The sequence below is a fragment of the Condylostylus longicornis genome, unplaced genomic scaffold, assembly GCF_029603195.1.
Source record: "Condylostylus longicornis isolate FDR11 unplaced genomic scaffold, ASM2960319v2 ptg000155l, whole genome shotgun sequence".
Classification (NCBI taxonomy): Eukaryota; Metazoa; Arthropoda; class Insecta; order Diptera; family Dolichopodidae; genus Condylostylus; species Condylostylus longicornis.
Genome location: NW_026578123.1, coordinates 101,817 through 121,911, shown reverse-complemented (window position 1 = coordinate 121,911; position 20,095 = coordinate 101,817). Strand labels below are relative to the sequence as shown.

The window sequence follows — 20,095 nt, the reverse complement described above, 5'->3', positions numbered from 1 at the left end:
ACTCTACTTATAATTCTGCTGCATTGTGAAAATTTTTGATTATGAATAATGTAAAACGCACACGAAATGGAATTTCTTGTTTTGCCTGTTGTAAATTTTTAAAATTCAATATTTGTAGTTAAGCTAAAATATTTGGACAGATTATTCTTATGATAATATCTGATTAATGTGTCTGCATTTACAATATTGTCAATAAAATATAAACCTCTAAAGCAATGAACTTTCATGGATATTATATTGAAATCGATGTAATGTTAGACTTTAAAAAAACCAATAGGAGCTGAATATCGCCGCTTGTTTTAAAATCAGAATACCTGTACTACGAAATAACCAATATAATGCTGAACTAATGTACAAATATAGGCTAAAAATCATAATATACTCAAATACACATGTATATGTATACAAACATGTGTATAAAATGTGTTATTAATAAAAGGTAAGGAAATAATAAGAAACAACAGAATAACTTAATATTGTGAACTGCAAACATAATGTACAAATAAACAAACAAAACCTACACAGAAAAAAAATTAATTAATCAATATTATATTATAGGAAAAGGTTGGGGGGGGGGGGGAACGTGGAACTTTTGAAATTATCAATAGTTTTACCGACTGCATTGTGTAAACAATAAGGTAGGTTATGTGATGGCAACAAATTTTGCATATCGAGTTATCGGTGGGATGGCTGCCTTCCTGGACATTGAGGGCGCATTGAACAATGTCGAGTCGCTTGCTATCACTCAGGCGCTGTCGGGGCTCTCGATTCATGGCTCTCTGATTGTTCTGATAGGCAACATGCTGTCAGGAAAAACCATCAGGGTTAGCTTTGGGGGATCATCCATTGAGCGCTCCGTTGGCAGGAGCATCCCGCAAGGAGGTGTGCTTTCTCCTCTTCTCTGGAACCTCGTAATTAATCAATTACTGGTATGCCTGAAGGGAGAGGGCTACAAGGTGATAGCTTACGCTGATGACTTGACTGTTGCGGTGTCTGGAAAGCACCTTCATACCCTAAGTGGGCTGATGCAGAGGGCCCTGAGCCTTGGGTCTGGCTGGGCTGTCGGCTGTGGGTTGACTATCAACCCACAAAAGGCGTAATTGGTTATTTTCAGTGGAAGATATAAGATACCAACAATAACTCCGCCGACACTCAACGGAATCCGCTTATCCTTTAGCAGGGAGGCTAGATTCCTGGGTCTAATTCTTGATTCAAAGTTGAACTGGAGGTCCAACGTTATGGAGAGAGTAAGGAAGGCAACCATTGCGCTTTACTCATGTAAGAAGCATGGTTTATTGGCTATACATCACAGTGGTGAGGCCGATCCTGATGTATGGCGTTCTGGTGTGCTGGCCAGCCCTCCACACAGCGGAAGGCCTCAGGTTGATAAGGAAGATTCAAAGAATGGCGATGGTATGTATTGGTGGGGTATTACGCTCCACCCCTACTCAGGCTCTCGAGATTCTCTTCCATCTGCCGCCATTAGATGTGCTGGGTTAGCAGATGGCTGCGGGATCTGCGGTGTGCTTGCGGGCCGCATCTCAGTGGTCTTGTGCCCCTGAGGGTGCATGCTTCCGCTCTTGTGGATTGTGGACATGCTGTGGGGCCAACTGATTATGTGGCCCCGGTGCTCTCATTCACGAGGAACTTTGGGACCTCGATTTCGCTTAGGGAAGCCTGGCTGAACGAGGGAGGTACTGACGACGGATCAGTACATTTTTACACGGACGGATTCAAACTCGATGGCGGGTTGGGCGAGGGAGTTTATTCTGAGCAATTAGATGTTGAGCTCTCCTTCCGTCTGCCGGATCACTGTAGTGTATTTCAGGCCGAGGTGGCCACAATTGGGGAAGCTCTGCGCTGGCTTGGGTGCAACATCGTATCGACTGGTGGCGTCAGTATTTTCACTGACAGCCAGGCCGCGATAAGGGCACTGGGCTCTGAGGTCTCCACGTCTAGAACGGTCCTGGACTGTAGGTTGTCTCTTAATGAGATGGCAGGGCAGTTCGAAATAAACTTGGTCTGAGTCCCCGCACACAGTGGGGTTCCGGGCAACTGCAAGGCGGACGAGCTTGCGAGGCATGGAACTACTCTGGAGATTCCACCTGAAAAGGAGAACTTGGGCATGCCTCTAAGAACCCTAGGGCTGCTGCTTCGCAACGCGGCAGTGGAGCGCACCAACCTTAGATGGGCTAATGGAGCAACGTGTAACGCGACAAGGAGTTTGTGGCCAAAGCTGGATTTACGTCGCACAAGGGATCTCATCTCTCTCAGAAGGCAGAATATCAGTGCTGTGGTAGGGGTACTGACGGGCCATTGTCTGATCGGCGAACATGCAAGGAGAGTGGGCCGCCCAGCAAACGATCTTTGTTGGAGTTGCTGTGACAAGGGGGAGGAGGAAACGGTGACCTTCAATGCTCATGTCCGGCACTAGCGAACTCCAGGCAAAGATTCCTTGGGCCTTACTTCTTCGGGCACGCTAGGGACTTGACGGATGTAAAAGTTAGGAATTTGAACCGATTTTTAAAAGGTTCGGGCTGGTTCAGATGAGGAGCGGGAGGGAAGAGATCCAGCGGTACCACAGCGGCCTAGTTGGCCTATGTGTACCCTTCGGGGAGCCGCGACAATCTAATCTAACCTATCGGTGGGAATGCACTTCTCCATTGTAGGGAAGTGTAAATAAATTATTTTTAGCAGCCTGTTGGTCTGTCTGTCTGTGTGTGCCGCATGTAACTCAAGCTTGGCTGAATCAATTTTGATGAAATTTTGTATGTAAGTTTATTTCCACTATCAGGATTTGGGAACTGGATTTATCGCGCCTGTTTTGCGTTTTTGATCATTTTGAAAAAAATATTGAACAGATTTAATTAAAATTTTATATGCTTTATGCAACCCTACGCGGACCCTCCTAACTTTTGGAAATAAATTAGGTGTCAGCAACTGGACTTTTACACGTGCAAAATATACAATTTTGCGTGTATAACGAAAAATAATCAACTGATTTCATTGAAATTTAATATCTAAATTTAACACCTCGAATTAAAACAATGAACCTATTAATTTTTTGGAAAGATCAGGGCTCGGACACTGATCTGGGGAGAGATTTTACATATTTTTGCCATATCTACGGAGCGAATTGATGGAATTTCTAGAAATTTAATATTTGAGCTCTGGTTATTACCAGAAGTTACTGAAAAACTTTTCGTATAAATCAGACGGCATAATAAGAAACTCTTCAAAGCGCCAAATTTACATTTTTCTAGGAATGTTAACCAAAAGCTTATTAGTGTCCTTAACATTGTAAAGAAGTGTTTAAAACGCATTTTCATAACCTTCTGGAATACTTTTGCTAATCTAGACAGCATACATTGTAGTCGGTTATGTGCTAATCACATCACATTTTGTTTTTTTTTCACTGGTGATGAGTAGGATACTTTTACTTAGCATTTTTACAAATTCGATTTTTCAACATTATATTTTTCTTAAGAAAAATTTGCAATTTCAAAAAAAATATGCGTAGAATTAATTCGGAAAATTAATTTAAGTGCGAAATTGTCTATACCTCAGTAAAAGAAAAAAAAAATTTAATATTATTGTGCACGGAAAATTTTGTGAATTTTTATTAAAATTTTGAACCAAAATGGTTTTGAATTTAATTTAAGTATTTTTTGAGTTAAATTAATAAGCGAGTAGTGCACTCAATATGAACTTATTAATTTTTATAAAATTTAATAATAAAAAATAAAATCTACTCACATGTATAACTGTATGGTTTTAATATGTATGTGTGTATGTACAAATAATGTGGAATAAATTTTATTAATAACTTCATAATAATTCTAGATATTATTTTGAAAATCAAACAAAATCAATATTTTAATTTAAAATTTTTTATCAGATTTTGAAATTAATTTACGGATTCTGACACAATTATAATGTTATACTTATTATTATAATTTTTTTAGTCATAATTATTATATTGTAGAAGATCAGAATAAGTAGAAAGTTGATCTAAAATCAACTATGTGGTAAAATATTTGTTAAAGCATGCTATTATGAAAATTTTTATGAAAATTTTATAAGGCCAGCAGATTTTATAAGTTGTGATTTGTTCCGGATTTCCGTTTGTGAAACTCATTAAACTCAACTTATGGTTGCGAAATGGTGACTCGCCTTTGAGTTCGTTGAATGAAATTGAATAATTTGTGCATTAACAGAGATTTGTTATAAAATTTTATGCATGTTCAACCTCATTTACTAATCCTGTAAAATTTAAGTGCTGGTCCTGTAATTACTAATCCTGTAATATTTAATCCTGTAATATTTAACCGACCAATTTGAGATTGGCTTTCATTTTAAAGTTTTTATAGGGCAAATCTTAGTGGCCCAAAAGTAGAATTTAAAATGTAATTTCTTTGTAAACTGTGCGTTAAAAATAGACAGAAATCTAGGTTATGACTCTATAGATTTGCCTGACAGTTTTGAGTTAATTGACAATTTTATTTGCCTATAACTCCAGTCAGCTGTTATAAAATCTTATCCCAATGTTCCAATAAAATCTGAAACATAATTGAAATTAATCCAATTTTTAATTAAATTCTATAAAATTTTGCATTTGTATGCATGTTGCAGTTACCCACATCTTCTCTGAAAATGTATACATTGATAACACTTGAGCTTATACCATATTCAATTATAATTCAATTTTATAATTGAAATTTCATAATTTATAACATATTTGAAATATGTACAAGTATATATGTATAACTTCTGCGGATAGATATTTAGACATAATGATGAAAATTATTAAAAATTAAATATTTTTCAATTTGTTTAGAACAAAATAATTTAAAGCTTAAATAAATTATATAATTTTCTCTAAAATCAGCTGAAAATATTTTATAAATGCAATTTATATAAGTTGTATAAATACATATAGCTATAATTGTATCCTATATATGTATATCTGAAAACTTAATAATTATTTCAATTTTAATTTATATAAACTATTGTTCTATATCCTTTTTCCTGCTCAAAATTTAAAACTGCACAAGTATACATAGACATTATACTGAATTCGCTTCATAATAGAGTAATAAAATATTTAAGCAAAATTTAATATAATTATTTCTATAATATATTATATACGTTCATTACTAATTTTAACTTGGAACTAACATTATTAATTAACTTTTTCAAACAACTCTTTCGTCTTTTTTAATATATTCAATTAGAGTTCATGAATTATTCTCACTTTTTATATTGAATATTTTATAAAACTATAAGACGAAAGAGTTCTGTTATAAATATCTTACGGAATATACATAAGTATATATGAATATAAATATATATTAAAAAATTTTGCATTTTTTTTTACAGGATGCATTAAATATCATAATTATAATAATGGAACATGTTTTTAATTAACAAAATTATTGAAATATATAAAAAAAATGTGATGTGCTCAGTATGCTATCGAGCGAATTCCAATGTATTCTAAAAATTTTTAGTGAAAGGATCGGACAGGGATGTGCGAAAATATGTCATTAGATCATGAAATACGCTATATGAAGTAGTATTCTCAAAACAATTTGATATTTTAAATAAGTTAATTTAAAAGCTAATTCATAGGAATCGGAGTGTAAGGATAAATAAAGGGAAAAACCAAAAAATGAAAGATATTGTTCTCGAGATAAACTGTAATGTTAGTTCATTTGAAAACTATGGCTCAACCCAATTAGAGTGGACGAATTTACAAACACACTAACAATTTTAACCGGGATAAGTTTTGGTGAAAACTCCATACATAAAATTCTCTATAATTGCAATACCTCCCTTATAATTCGTAATTAAGTTAATATATTTGACGATAAGCAAAACGTTATAAAAAAATAAAAAGAACACACTCTAATCAATTTTATTTACAAATTAAATATTAAATTAAAATATATAGATAAAAAAAAAAAAACTTTTTACTTACTTTGCATAAAAACTATGAAAACTATCACGACCATATGGTGTACAATAATAAATTGTACGATTTGTTCCATTAACACCGGGAACTTCAGCTTCATCAATATCAGCTTTAATTGCTGCTGGTGTTGCACATAAAATTGCTAATAACCATATTAGTGTTGCTGTTAGAACTGTCAATGGACGTGTCTATCATAAATTTGTAAAAAAGAAAAAATTGAAAATAAGAAACAGGATAAAATTAATTGGATTCAATAAGCAGATTACAATTTTAAGCAAAAAAAAAAAACAATTTGAAAAATAAATTTATTTTTAATCCGCGGATAAAAAAAAAATTATTTATCAATTTTTTGTTTTTGTTTTCTACCGTGGAAAATAATCATTTAATATTGCAAAAACTTTTAATTTTGATTAATTTTAGCGAGTTTAGCGAGAGATTATATTTTGTATTTTTGAATATTTATAGGAGGAATGCAAAAAATGCAAAAATGCACATTCTACTGATAATAGGAACTTCCAGCTGATAATAGGAAGTCATGCCAATGCCCAGCACACCGTCTGCGGAAGCAGTGATATAAATAAAAGAGGTGAGCATATATTGAATTTATATAATAGCAATAAATTAACGATTATAAATTAGGCCAATAAGCCAAAATTCATAAATGCAATTAGGGAAGTGGTCCTTGATATAACCCATGTATATGCCATACACAGACATGCCGTCCCAAATGAGACGTCCATGTCCGACTATTAGGTTCAGATTAGGTTTGATATCATGGTTTCCGGGAGGCTGGCAGAAGAAAGGTATCGGGTGCCCTAATCCACAGATTGGTTTCAATTCGAAACGCTCCTCATGGATGGAATTGGATCCATTCCTACTTCTGTCAGAACGGTGATGGATATCGAACTGGCCAGCGAGGCCCTGACGGTGGCTATTACTAGTACCTACCATGGGAGCTGCCGCGCTAAGTCGAGGCGGAGCAATAGAAAGTGCCCGTGGTTGAATGAAAGGCTTTCAAGGCTTAGATTAAGGACCAGAAAGCTATTCAATAAGGCAAAAGACGTTGGGCTCGTGGGAGGAGTATAAAGACTTACTCACGAAATACAATAAAGAAATTAGGAAAGCAAAGAGAAATTCCGTGGATGAGGGCATCCTGGCCCAGAAGGGATGACTGGCAACCATCCCGCTTGGCCTTCACGATGGGCAGGATAAAAGTGGGTGTTTTCTGCTGCAGGCCCTACAAATCTCCTGCGTTTTTCCAGAGGGTTTTCCAACATATCACCACAGCGATGTTGGAAATTTTTCGTGCCAGCATGGGGTTACACCCCTCAGACATGGATGTGACGTATATTCCGAAGGTGGGTAAGCGACCAAACAACCACCCAAGGTCTTTCCGTCCAATCAGCCTTACTTCTTTTCTATTGAAAGCAATGGAAAAAGTGATTAAATGGAAAAAGACTTATACGGGACGATGCACTGGGAAGTAATCCCTTACATGAATCTCAGTACGCCTATCAGTCGGGAAGGTCTACTGTACTCGCTCTGCAGAGTCTGGTGGGGGTCCTTGAAAACTCACTGGAAGTGTGGGAGGTGGCAGTTGGCTGCTTCCTTGATATAGAGGGAGCTTTTGACAACACCCCATATCATGTCATGTGCGAGTCGTTGCACAAACGAGGGATTGATGCGACTACTAGCAGATGGGTTGATCGGATGCTACAGGATAGGATTATTAAGTCCACCATAGCTGACGATACACTCTTCATCTCCGCTGCAAAAGGGTGTCCGCAGGGCGGGGTTCTTTTGCCTCTCCTGTGGTCCATTGTAGTGGATGATCTAATCGCTGCTCTCAGGGCTCCGGGGCACGTGTCTGGGGATACGCCGACGATGTGGCCTTTGTCGTACGGGGAAAATTTGAGAGCGCTATTTCTGATCTTCTACAGCAAAATTTATGTGTTGTGGAAAGGTGGTGCCAACGTGTTGGGTTAGATATGAATACGAGCAAGAGCACTTTGATTTCCTTCATCAGACACCAGGCAGGGATGAATTACGAGCCCAATTCTGTTTGGTGAACGTATTAGCTACTCTAGAGAGGTGAGGTATCTTGGGGTAACCATGAATGATCGCCGGTCCTGTAAGATCCATATGGATAGAGTTATAGGGAGGGCTACGGCGGCCTTATAGACGTGTAGGAGCTTCATCGGTGGGGCCTGGGAGATCACTCCCGGAATAGCACAGTGGCTATATATGGTCCTTGCTAGAACCATCGTCACCTACTCGTCAATTGTATGGTGTAGCGGGTGTGCGGGCCAAGCTGGAAAAGCTGCAGAGGTCGGTCCTTCTGGGAGTGACCGGTACAATGCGAACGGCTCGTACCGCTGCGTTGTAGGTGATGATTGGGTTGCCCCCACTGCACCTCCATATAGTGAAGAAAGCTCGGCTAGTGACTTACCGACTTCTCTCTGGTGAGGACAAAGCAGAGTGAAAGTTGGCCCACAGGACTCATAGAGACTTTATTGAGTGACCCCGCTCGAATTTCTGCATTCTATTGTGTATAAATAAAATTTAACTAAGAAAAAATGCAGCAAATTGCTTGAACTTGCCAAAACGTTTCTTTAACAATAATTAATTCTAATTAAAATTCATCATTTGACGCTTTCATAATCAAATTTATTACGGAACATTCCGTTCGAGATGACTAAATTAATAAGATCACATTATGTCGATTAATGAATCGATGCCTCAAAATAAACGGTAACCTTTCTAAACATTTCTTATTCTAATATTGTTTTGTTCTTAAGTAAATTCAATTAATTTAAATTAAATTTAAAAGGAAAAAGAAAAAGTGTATATAGTTTATAGGAATTGGAATTGCTCTGAAACGACAAGTAAAAGGAAATAGAAAATTTAAATTAACTTTAGAAATCTTAGATTTCTAAAAAAGTACATTTTCGTTAAAAAATATGAATTGGTTACAAGTATTTTTTGCATACATTTAGGAAAAAAAGTTCATTTAGAAAATAGCATTTTTAAGGACTATGTTGAGTTTTATACTCTCCCAATTAGGGTAAAATTTTTGAAGGAATTTTTTTCCAAAATTTGTAATCAGCCGCATTGATGGACAAATTGAAACTAATTAGAACAATTTTTTTTTAACAAACAACAACAACAATAGTCTTATGTAAACGCACATTGTGAAAAAAATTTTAGAAAAAAAAATCTTTATTGCCTCATTGTTCAACGGCTGAATACAATTGAAAGTAAAACAATTGCAAATTACAAAATTTTTTTTTTATTTTTGTCCCGTAATTTGATAATAAAAATTAAAAAATTATTTATAGAATTGCTATAGAAATAAAGTTTTTACTATGTTGCATACTTTTAGGCGGTTTCAATTTTTACTGTAAATACATACGAGTAATTGGTAATGCATAAATAACTGGTAGGTATTCACTTTAGAAAATAAGCTTATAAAAATAGTGCATTTGTATAATAAAACAATTAAAAACAACCGGATATGTTTACGGGATTTCTAATTATTTTTCACCAAATTTAATCGTAATTACATAAAATTTGTTTTTGAATTAAATCTTTTGAATATAGCTGTAGTAATTATATAATTTACCTGTAATTTTCTAAGTGGATTTACAATTGCACAATAACGTTCTGCTGATAATGCTGTTAATGTAAATACTGAAACACCAATTGATATATCTTTAGCACATTCTGATATTCGACATAATGCAACACCCCATTGCCATGATTCAAATGTATAAATAATTGATGCTAATGGAACACAAATTAATATAACCAATAGATCAGCCAATGCCAATGATACAATATATCTAAAATACAATTAATTAGAAAAAAAAAAATAAATAAATAAAATTTAAAATTATATTATAGATTGTACAAGATGGAGGGCTAATTTAATACATTAAAGTACAGAAACACACACAATCGATTAGAGAAAATGTAATAAATCTTAACTTATTTTTATTTGCCCCGCGCCCTCTCCCCACACTCCGTTGTTTAAATATAAAATGGAAAAATCTATTTTTGTAATTAATTTGTTTTTTATTTTTCTGTTTTCTTCCAACAAATTGTGGCAGTATTCTTTTCTCTTAAAACACATTAAAAAAATATTTTAAAGAATGAGGTTTTGTTCTTTGGAAAGGCAAAAAAAAAGTAAAAATAATTTAATTTTCTTTTATATTGTAAGAATCATGTGTAATTATTGAAAAGATTTGCGTTAGTAAAGATATGTGAAGGCAACAAATCTTTATTGATTTTCAATTTTTTTTTTTTATTAATGAGAAGAGAACTGTTATATTATCAATGAGATGCATAAGATTTTAATTTATTTTCTATGTTCAATTGAGTGTACGCATACACACCCGCACATACACAAGAAATAGGAATATTTTTCTTCTTATACTTTTGATGTGATGAAAATAAAAAAAAAAGGATGTTAAATTCTATTGAATTTAACTGATTTTGTACAAAATACGAGTATATTGAAAATAAAGAAAAATCTTGTATCCTAATGAGATTTTTTTTTTTGCGCCTTTAATTTATTTACAAGAAAAAATAAAAAGGATTTCTGTAGTCTAACGCCGTTTTTCTAATTTGAAAAGGATAAAATTTTTTGCTTCAGTTTTTATTTTTATTGTAATGCCGGAGGGAATCAAAAGATTTCTTATTCAATAATTATTTTTGTGACTTTGACTTTATTATAAAAAATTTTATTGAATTTGAATTTAAGATTTTTGTTTTTTTAATTTTTCAAGACAAAAATTATAAAAGAGAATTTTTTATTTTTATTTGCTGTTACCATAAAGGAAAAAGTTATTATAATTAAAATTAAATAGATGAAAATGAAAAGATGAAATTGTGATTTATTAAAGTATTTATGTTGCAAAAATTTTTTATGAAATTATAAAAATTGTAATGGTGTGGTTATAAAAAATATTTCTAAGTAAAATGCCACACAAATGCCAAAAATATTTCTTAATAAATTTGAGTTTCTATATCGAAAAAGTTTTCTAAATATTTTTCAAAATTCACATGACGGTTCTATTATGAATTATTGAAGAGAGAGAAATTGAACCCAAGATCAGAATTAGTTTAAGATTTTTCGGGCAGTCACATTACAGCCAAATAATTTTCCTTGAAAACTTTTGATAAACTAGTTGGAAAATATATCATATACCTAGAAATCCAAGTAATTTTAATTTGATAAATAAATTTGATAAATAATCGTGCTGATGTGAACTATTCTTGAATATAATTGAAAAAACAGCTCAAAATTATGAAGATTATACTTTCATAACCCCGCAATGAAAGTATGATTTCTCTTGAAGTGAGACACACCATGTAAACCCTCAATGGAAGACATAAAATAGCTGTATTCACTTTTAATTATTATTTCAACCATTAAATTTTGACTCTATACGATTCTGCCCCATGACCCTGCAAAATTTTTTAACGGATCATCAGTTAAATATTTTGTTAAATCACCATCTTCCATAGAATATAAAAAATTTTATCAAAAAAAATTGAAAATTTTAACACAAACCTTTTATCAACTGATTTCAAACCTATGATTTTCAATTTTCTAAGGAAAATTTAAAAAAAACAAAAGCCTATACTCATAATGAGGAAATTATAATTTCATAGTATTTTTTTATAATTCTAATTTTTTTATGAGAAAATCAATGAGTCACAAGAATATTGTCTACTTATATAAAAAATTTTTTTAATCTTTTAATATGGCGCCATCAAAAACAAATTTATGAACATCATTTTTTTTCGGAATACGAGTACAATAAAAAAATAGTCATGGTAAACAGAATATTGTAAATACATTATGATGGGGTCATTTCATAAAGATAATCTTTTATAGAAATATTTATTTTTTAATAAACATATTCATACATACATTTACATAAACACGAAATATTTAGGTATACATAGTTATGTTTCGTCCTTTTTTAAATGATCACATTTTCTGCTTTTACTGTAATAAAAAAGGCAAAAAAAAAAAACCTAAAGTGAACAACCTAATCATGGGTAACCTTTTATTATAATTTATTATCTCTCTCTTTCACAAAATAAAAAAAACGACAAATTTCTAAAGCTATTCCAATATACAGGAACTAATATTCATATTTCTATAATTTAAGTTTCAAAAAGGATAACTTTTATTTTTCAATACATACATACATAGAAAATATTGATGCAGGGTAATCCCCAAAATAAATTTTCTATTCGTTCAACATATTTATGACTTCCTAAAAGAATTTTTAATATTATAGAAAAATAAAAGTAATAAAGTAAAACTTTACAAAAAATTTTCGTACTACGACAAGATGTACATACTCTCATAAAATATACAAGTAAATTATTTGCCATCATAACAACTTAATAAGTATATATAGTAGGTACTTAAACTTCTAACCCAGAAACCACTAGAAATAACTTGAATGAAAGTTGAAAATTGAAAATATTCTTTCATTTTTGAAAAATTATTCTCTAACATAAAAACCACCTATAAATTCAGAAAAAAATATTGGCAGGGGTGTGTTGAAATGACAGCAGAAGGGCTATAATACAAAACCACAGAATGTACTACGAGTATGGTTTGATATGGCCTTTACGTCATGCCATTCATTGCAAAATAAAAAATATTTGTGCATATTTATTTTTGGAAACCTATTAAATTTAATATTTTTATATTGACATTTTTATTAAAATAAATAACATGATTAACATGATATTAAATTTAAAAATTCCCGACATTGGAATGTGAAATAAAAAAATAATAAAATGTCAATAATTTCTCCGAATATTGGCTATTTGTTTTTTTTGTAATAATTGAATATACTCGTAATTTGACTAAAAATGGTGGAGCAAAACAAAATAAATTAAAAATTTATAACACTTAATGGGAAAACTTTAATAATTTATTATTGAAAATTTTAAATTTATTTTGCTGTTCATACAAATAACATTTTAGTATCAAACATTTCCAACAAATATTTCAATTATATATTTTCTATATTAAAGCTTTAACTCGGACTAATACGAGGCTTTCTAATAAGAATAAGGCTTTTGAACAAAATATCAAGTAAGCGAAATTTACTCAACGATTGAAGAAATTAAAAATGAGCATAATTTAAAAATACTCATATAATACTGTATGATACAACTGTATGATACGATTAAAACTGTTCAAATATAAAACAGATGTATAGAATTCAGGAGAAGACATTTTTAATTAGAATGCTATTTAAATTATAATTGTCACTTTGTTCAAATATGTAATTAAAATTTTGTGATTTCATTCACAATTTGAATTTTTCGTCTTAAATAATACATGTTTGATAGACATGTTTATGTTTGATATTTTAAAATTTGTGTATAATATAAAATACTCTTCTAATTTTCTTTTATATAAGAAAAGTAACACAAAATTTAATTTCGAGCAAATTAAAATTTAAAGTGAATATTTTTTTCCGTGAGTGATCCCGTTGAGTGAACAAGGAGTACGGTGTGAATATTTAATTTATTAATCATTTTTAAAAATCCAAATACCTTATATGTCCGATAGTGGGATTTTTATGTTTACCCTGGTAATTTTTGTGCATTTATCTTGCTTCCTTATTTTTCGCTCACTTATCTGGATTCCAATTTTGTTTTATTTTGTTTTCCTTTTCTTAGAATTTATCAAATCCTAGAGAAACATTTATCAAATTTGTTTTCAAGAAAATTTGGTATTGTTTATCAAGTATACACTAATAAAATACCCTGTACATGTGTTTTACAGTATTACAAATATTTATTTTGGCCTATACATAATTATTGATTACATATACATAGAGGTACTTAAACAGTTACTAGGGAAAACACGGTAGACGAAAACATAAATATAAAATTTATAAATAATGCTAATTTCTAACTGAAGGGGTTTCGTTTTGTATTTTTTTTTTTTTTTGGGATCTTTTAGTACTTTTAGAAAAGAGGAAATTTTTCTTTTTGTTTTTTTGCCACATAAAAAAATTTTTTTTGCTGTTGGGTAAAATAAACTTTACCTTTCCAAAGAGTTTCAATTTTTTTGGTTTTCTACATAACAAAAACTTTTGTTAAGTTTGGACTTTTTGTGGTTTTTCTTTTGTTTCCAGAAAAGATCCAGAAATAATACTTTGTTCATTGGGATTTTCTTAATAAAATTAAAAAAATTTATTAAAGTTTCATTTTTTATTTTAAGTTGGAGAATATCTGTGAATATTAGTGTGTTTATAAGTGTAATTACTTACAAATATGATTTTATGTAATTTTGATTTTGTTCGGAAGTCATAACTTTTGATTTATTATGAAAAAAATTATTAATATATAAGAATTTATTAAGAATTTTTAATATAAAAAAAAATAACAAAAAGTTTATCGACATTTTGTCCTTCATATTTTCACTCACAAGTTTTCTTTCTCAACTAATTGTTTTTTGTTTCTTCTTTATTATGGTGAGTATAGATTGTGATATAGAGATGATCAAAGTAAATTTTTGTGAAATAGCAAATTTCATTCTAGAAAATTATGTTTCGAAACGTCTATTTTGAAATAATAAAAGCAGCGTTTAATTGCATAAATTCAGGGGAAAAAATTGCATAAATTTAGGAGAAATATTGAAATGATTATAATAAATTAATGCTAGACTATAATAAAAGTGCCATTTAAAATTAGTTAAGCTGTAAAAGGATATTTTGAATTAGAAAATGAAAATCTTACAAAAATTAACTAATCTAGAGAGAGAGAGAGAGAGTGAGAGAGAAAAGTTGAACGGAAATTTTTGTTCTATTTTGCTAGAACATGGTGATAAAGTTTATGACTCAAAATAAGAGTTTACGTGTAGCAGAATAATTACTTTTAAAATAGTAATAAACACCTCAACAGTTTATGCTGTTTCTTAATAGTTTATGATGATGTACACGATATAGAGTATCGCCCTTCATAATTCACAAACTAGGTATGATTTTGAGCACTGTAAGTTTTCGAAAACTTTAATTTTCACGGTTTTATGGAACCGTAACTTGAATAACTTGAAATTTTATTCCAAAAAAATTATTTCTTCATTAAGATTTACATGTGTTCGAAATTTTTAAAAGTTTTGTTTTTTTAAGTGTATAGAAGTTTTGTTTACGGGCGGAGGAGACAAATTAATCAGTATATTTTTTTTTTCTTAGAAAAGTGCTTAAATAAAATAAATAAAAAATTTCGAATATTAAAGTCCCAATGATAGAAAATTACATATAAAAATTTTTTTAATTTCGAATTTTTTTATTCCTCGATTTATTTTTTTTTTTTTTTGAAGAGTTTCTTTGGGGTTAATGAAATCCTTTTAACATGATGAAGGCGAGTTAAAATAAAGATTAACTAGTGTAATTTTTTTTAAATTGAAAAATTTTAAATCTTTACAAATTCTGGTGATATTTGTTGTATTATTGTGAATATTTTATTTATTGAGAAATTAATATAATTATTGGAAGCTAGGGTTAAACATGTGTTGCTATCAGAAAATTTTTTGACTAAATCAAAGTGCTATACGACTACTTTGCTCTGATGAGGGAGAGAAGATGATTTTGGGAAGGATATCGATTTGATTGAATTGGATGAGCTTTCGGGGGCGACTGTGGGTGATCAGCTGAATTTTGTCAAGCGACTAGGATGGATTTATCATGTGCTTTGAATAGCGTTGAGTGTGCCATATCCTGTCTCTAACTATCTAATGTACTAATTAATTTAAAGTAGAATTTTCAATAAAATTAAATGAACAAAGCTATAAAATTATATTGTAATTGCTATAACAAGTCATAGAGAGCTCATTTAATTTATTGTTTTAATGGTAGCAATCTTTAATTAGTAATTACCAATAATCGTCTTAATTATAAATCTCTCTTTGTTTATATCTTTTCAAAACTTGAAAAAGTTATGTTAATATAGAGCTACCGAACAATAAGTTCAAAGAAATTCTATATGGTTCAATTGCATTTTTTTTCCTAATTTGTATTCAGGTTTCATAATAATTTCTAAGTCACGTAATATTTTTCATAGACAAAAAATTTTTGAAGTCCTTTTAAATAATTAACATTAAATAACTTTTTTTTTTGTTGGACTTTTAAATTCAATTATTCGAGCTCTTAAAGCATAACATCATATGCTGTTGAACTTGAACTTGAATGAGAGTTAGACATTTTTGAAAATTCCAATTTGCATTGATCTTGATTGAAAATATTTTCATGATTTTAAGAATAAAGTCATAGATTTTAATTCAAGATTTTTCATTACAACGAAGTAGGGTAATTCCAATATTGGTTTATTGTTTAGCCCCCTAACACAATATCAATTTCGTGCTATGAAAAACGTGTTAATTATGAGCTATGTGGAATAATTATTTCAATGACTCTGAAATTTTAAATATTATTCTGAATTGTATTATATTTTAAATAAGTGCCGAAACCATTTCTACCATGTCATAAATTGTGACATAAAGACTTTGTAAATCTTGACGTAATTTCGGCCTTGTTAACAATTCAACAACAGTTTTTAATTTTTTTTTTTTTCAATAAACTTCAATTTAATTTCAATTCGTAATTTAAATTATGGTTTTTTTTATACCAAAATTCAATTACAGAGAAAAAATTCATTACAAATTTTATTAAACGTTTTTACAATTTCACAATAAATTCACAATAAATTCATAATAAACTCATAATAAAATCATAATAAACTCACAATAAATTCACAATAAACTCATAATAAAATATTAAAGAACAATATTTTTTATTAAAAAAAGGAATACGATTTTGTTTTAAATTAAATTTAAAAGATTTAAAATTTTTTGTTTTGGGTGCAAAAAAAAAAATTTTGAATTTTTTATTCACAATAAAATTCAAATTTATATTTAACTTAATTTATTTAAATATAATAAATGTTTCACCTACAGAAATCAACAGCATTAATTCATTTCAAAAGGTATTATGAAAATTATGATAATCGTGTCTTGAAATTTGTTATTTATGATAATTACCTTAATAACAGCAATTGAATTTGTATAAAGTGTACACAATATTAACTTATCGTTCAATTTTATCAAAGAAAACAAAATGAATTCTTTTATTAAAATTAGAAGTCATAATATTTTATTTTCATATCTTAAATCTATACACACATACATAATACATAAATTTATACTGTGTGTTTGAAATTGAATGAAATGCTTAAAGGTGAAAGAAAATTTCCTTCCGTTCATTTCATTTGATTTTCTTATATTTTGTTCTGTGTAGGTATCGCAACAGCAAATAAAAGTCCACATTTGTGTAAATAAAAATATTCCCGCATTTTGGTATTTCGTGGAAAAATTTTAATATTATTCTGTTGTGCGTATAATGTAAATATGAAATTCTAAGTGTATAATTGTGTCATGATAAAAGTTCCAATACAATTACATAGGTATTTTTAAAATGTTATTTAATCGGTAATTTGTCCTCAAATGTGGCTTTGGAAAACATTCTGTACATATACGCAGACAATGGTATTAACGATGCACGGTGAGAATTTTTTATGACCTTTTTCTAAGAGAGAAATATAATGTAATAGCACTTATTTTCATCAAGTCTGTGGAGCTTGCCAGTGAGCAATTCCATCGCTGTAATATAGCAAGTAATCACTTATATTATGAATAAATATTCCAGTTTTTGAAGAATTTGCTGAAGTGTGCTTTACAATCGCCCGACAGTACACTTGTGAAAATTCTCATTTGGTCCCATTACTATTATTCGTCCGGCCATAGTAGAAAATACGGGCAACAACCTGATGCAGAAGAAATGTACGGCTGACCTCTTGTCTGATAAGATATAAAGTCGGGCTTACTCTTGTGTAGCTTCTGTATCCTTTATATATCCTTTGCGAATGCCTGGTACTAATATCCGAATTCATTCGAACGTGGTTTGCTTAACATTCGGGAACGGCTTTCCAATTCCTTTCGAGATATCTTTTGTATTTAAAACAGTGATAGTATAAAGGCACCAGGAGTCACAATAAACCGCGAAGTACTGCGGTGGCTGGGTTCTCTTACTTGCTTAGAGTGCAATTTCGGAAAACATTTTTAAAAAAAGTATTTAATGATATTTGGTTCATTTAGTTTCGAGCCGTTTTCAAGTAGTTCGGTATGCTATAGAGTGTGTATAAAAGGATCATTGCCGTAATGACTTTCGATTAAATGTATGGAGGCTTCTCATTACTTGTCACAATTTTTTTAAAATATTTGTTCAAAAAGAGAAAGGAGAAATGCTTATTTGTACATTGTACATATATAAACCCGCATACGTAAAATGAATTTTAAGGATATTCTTTATTCAAAAAGAAAAATAATAAAACAAAAATATCACGAAATATTGCGAATTCTTGAAAATATTTTTATGATTTTTTTTTTTAATATTTACTTGCAGATATGTTTACATTTTTACTTACAATACACGAGTAATGGAACCAGCTTGCAATTTGTTTACAATAATAAAGACAAAATCTATTTTAATTTTTCAATCGTTTCTCAAAAGCTTAAGAATTCTAAAGATTAAATTGAAGTGAAAAAAAAATTTAATATTACTGCACAATATTGTGGTTTCGGTATTATAAAAATTTATTTATAAAATTGTTTAAATTTTCTTTATTTTTTAATGATGTAAAAATATTGTGTAAAATGTGTGTGTAAGCCGAAATATTAAAATTTATGGGAAATTTTCAAACGAAATTTAATCAAAAACGTTTTGTATCAACGTACGCGAAACGGAAATGTTCGAAAAAGGAAATTTTATTCAGAAATCAAATATTTTTAAATGTGCCTATATTAGAGTTAGTTCAGTTTAAGAAACTTGCCAATTTACAAGGGAAGAAGATATATAGATTCAACCGCTAAGAGTTGCCATCTTTTTTCTATCAAAAAAAGCGAAGATTTGTTTTCGAACCAACTCAATAAACAATTATTTTCAATTAAGTTTTAAATGTTCTCAGTTAAGTTTTATAAAAGACTTCACTGTGATTATTGGAAGGTCATTTAACCCAAATTACAGAAATTTTCCGGCTGCGTTGCTTCAATAACGGCATGTACCCAATGAGAGGGCACATATTTAAGAAATCATTTTCAAAAAAAAAGCAGAACCTGAGTAAGCAAACGGAGTGTTTAGAGACTCACTAAGCAAACGAAGTGTTTAAAGACTGCAGCAATGAGAAAAAGAAAAAAACGATGACACATTATGTTCATGTCCGAATTTGACCAAATTCAGGCACAAATTTTCTAAAGTTTCACTCCTCTCAGAGCACCCTAACCATTTTTTGAAGTTTTCAGCTTAGTTTAAATATGTGAGGGGGAAAGAAGACAACAACGGCTCAAGATGCTCTAGATAAGTGGGATAGGCGCATTAGCTTAATTTAGTCTCACCTAGTGTTGAAATTGAAGTAAAATTTCTAAAAGTTTCCCAAAATCGCGAATACTTAATTTTTAAATTTGTTTTTTTTTTATCTATTCTGAGAAAAAAGGTCAATGACCCAGCATCGTTATAGGTAAAGCAAAAACAAAACTGTTGAAATATAAAATTGTATTATTTATGTTACGTACTCGATCATACACATATTAATGCTAGGTTAATCGTAGAATCACCGACAGTTTATTGTTGTTTACTTTGTATTAAATGATAGAAAACAAAAAATAAATATTAAGAATTAAAAATTTAAGAAATTGTAAATTGAAGGCCTCCTCTGTATAGGGGGGTTTAAAGTAGATTATTGAATTTCAGTGTTAAATCGAAAAGCCCCACTACCCTAGTCTAAAATATTTTTTTATTTATTTATTTTATTTATTTATTTTCTTGTATTTCATAGAATTAAAATCGTTCAGTCTCGCATTACACAAAAATTTTTTCAATTTATGTTGTTCCATTTATTATCTGTGATAAAGCAAGGTTTGTATGTATGCGAACCTAACATATCTTTATTTACTTTTTCACATTTATTTTTTTTTTCACTTTACTGTTACTGTCAATAAGAATTATTGCCTTGAAATAAGAAAGC

The 20,095-nt window shown here is 30.3% G+C and overlaps 1 protein-coding gene across 1 annotated transcript in view; it reads right to left on the bottom strand.

The window, feature by feature from the left end:
• LOC129615955 (neuropeptide CCHamide-2 receptor-like) overlaps positions 1-20,095 on the bottom strand; it is an 84,702-nt gene that overhangs the window by 9,958 nt on the left and 54,649 nt on the right. Inside the window, exons 3-4 of the mRNA XM_055531397.1 lie at positions 9,597-9,816; positions 5,981-6,162 (exon numbers count right to left, since the gene is read on the bottom strand). Coding sequence (XP_055387372.1) covers positions 5,981-6,162; positions 9,597-9,816 — 402 coding nt within the window. The remainder of the gene's footprint in view (positions 1-5,980; positions 6,163-9,596; positions 9,817-20,095) is intronic.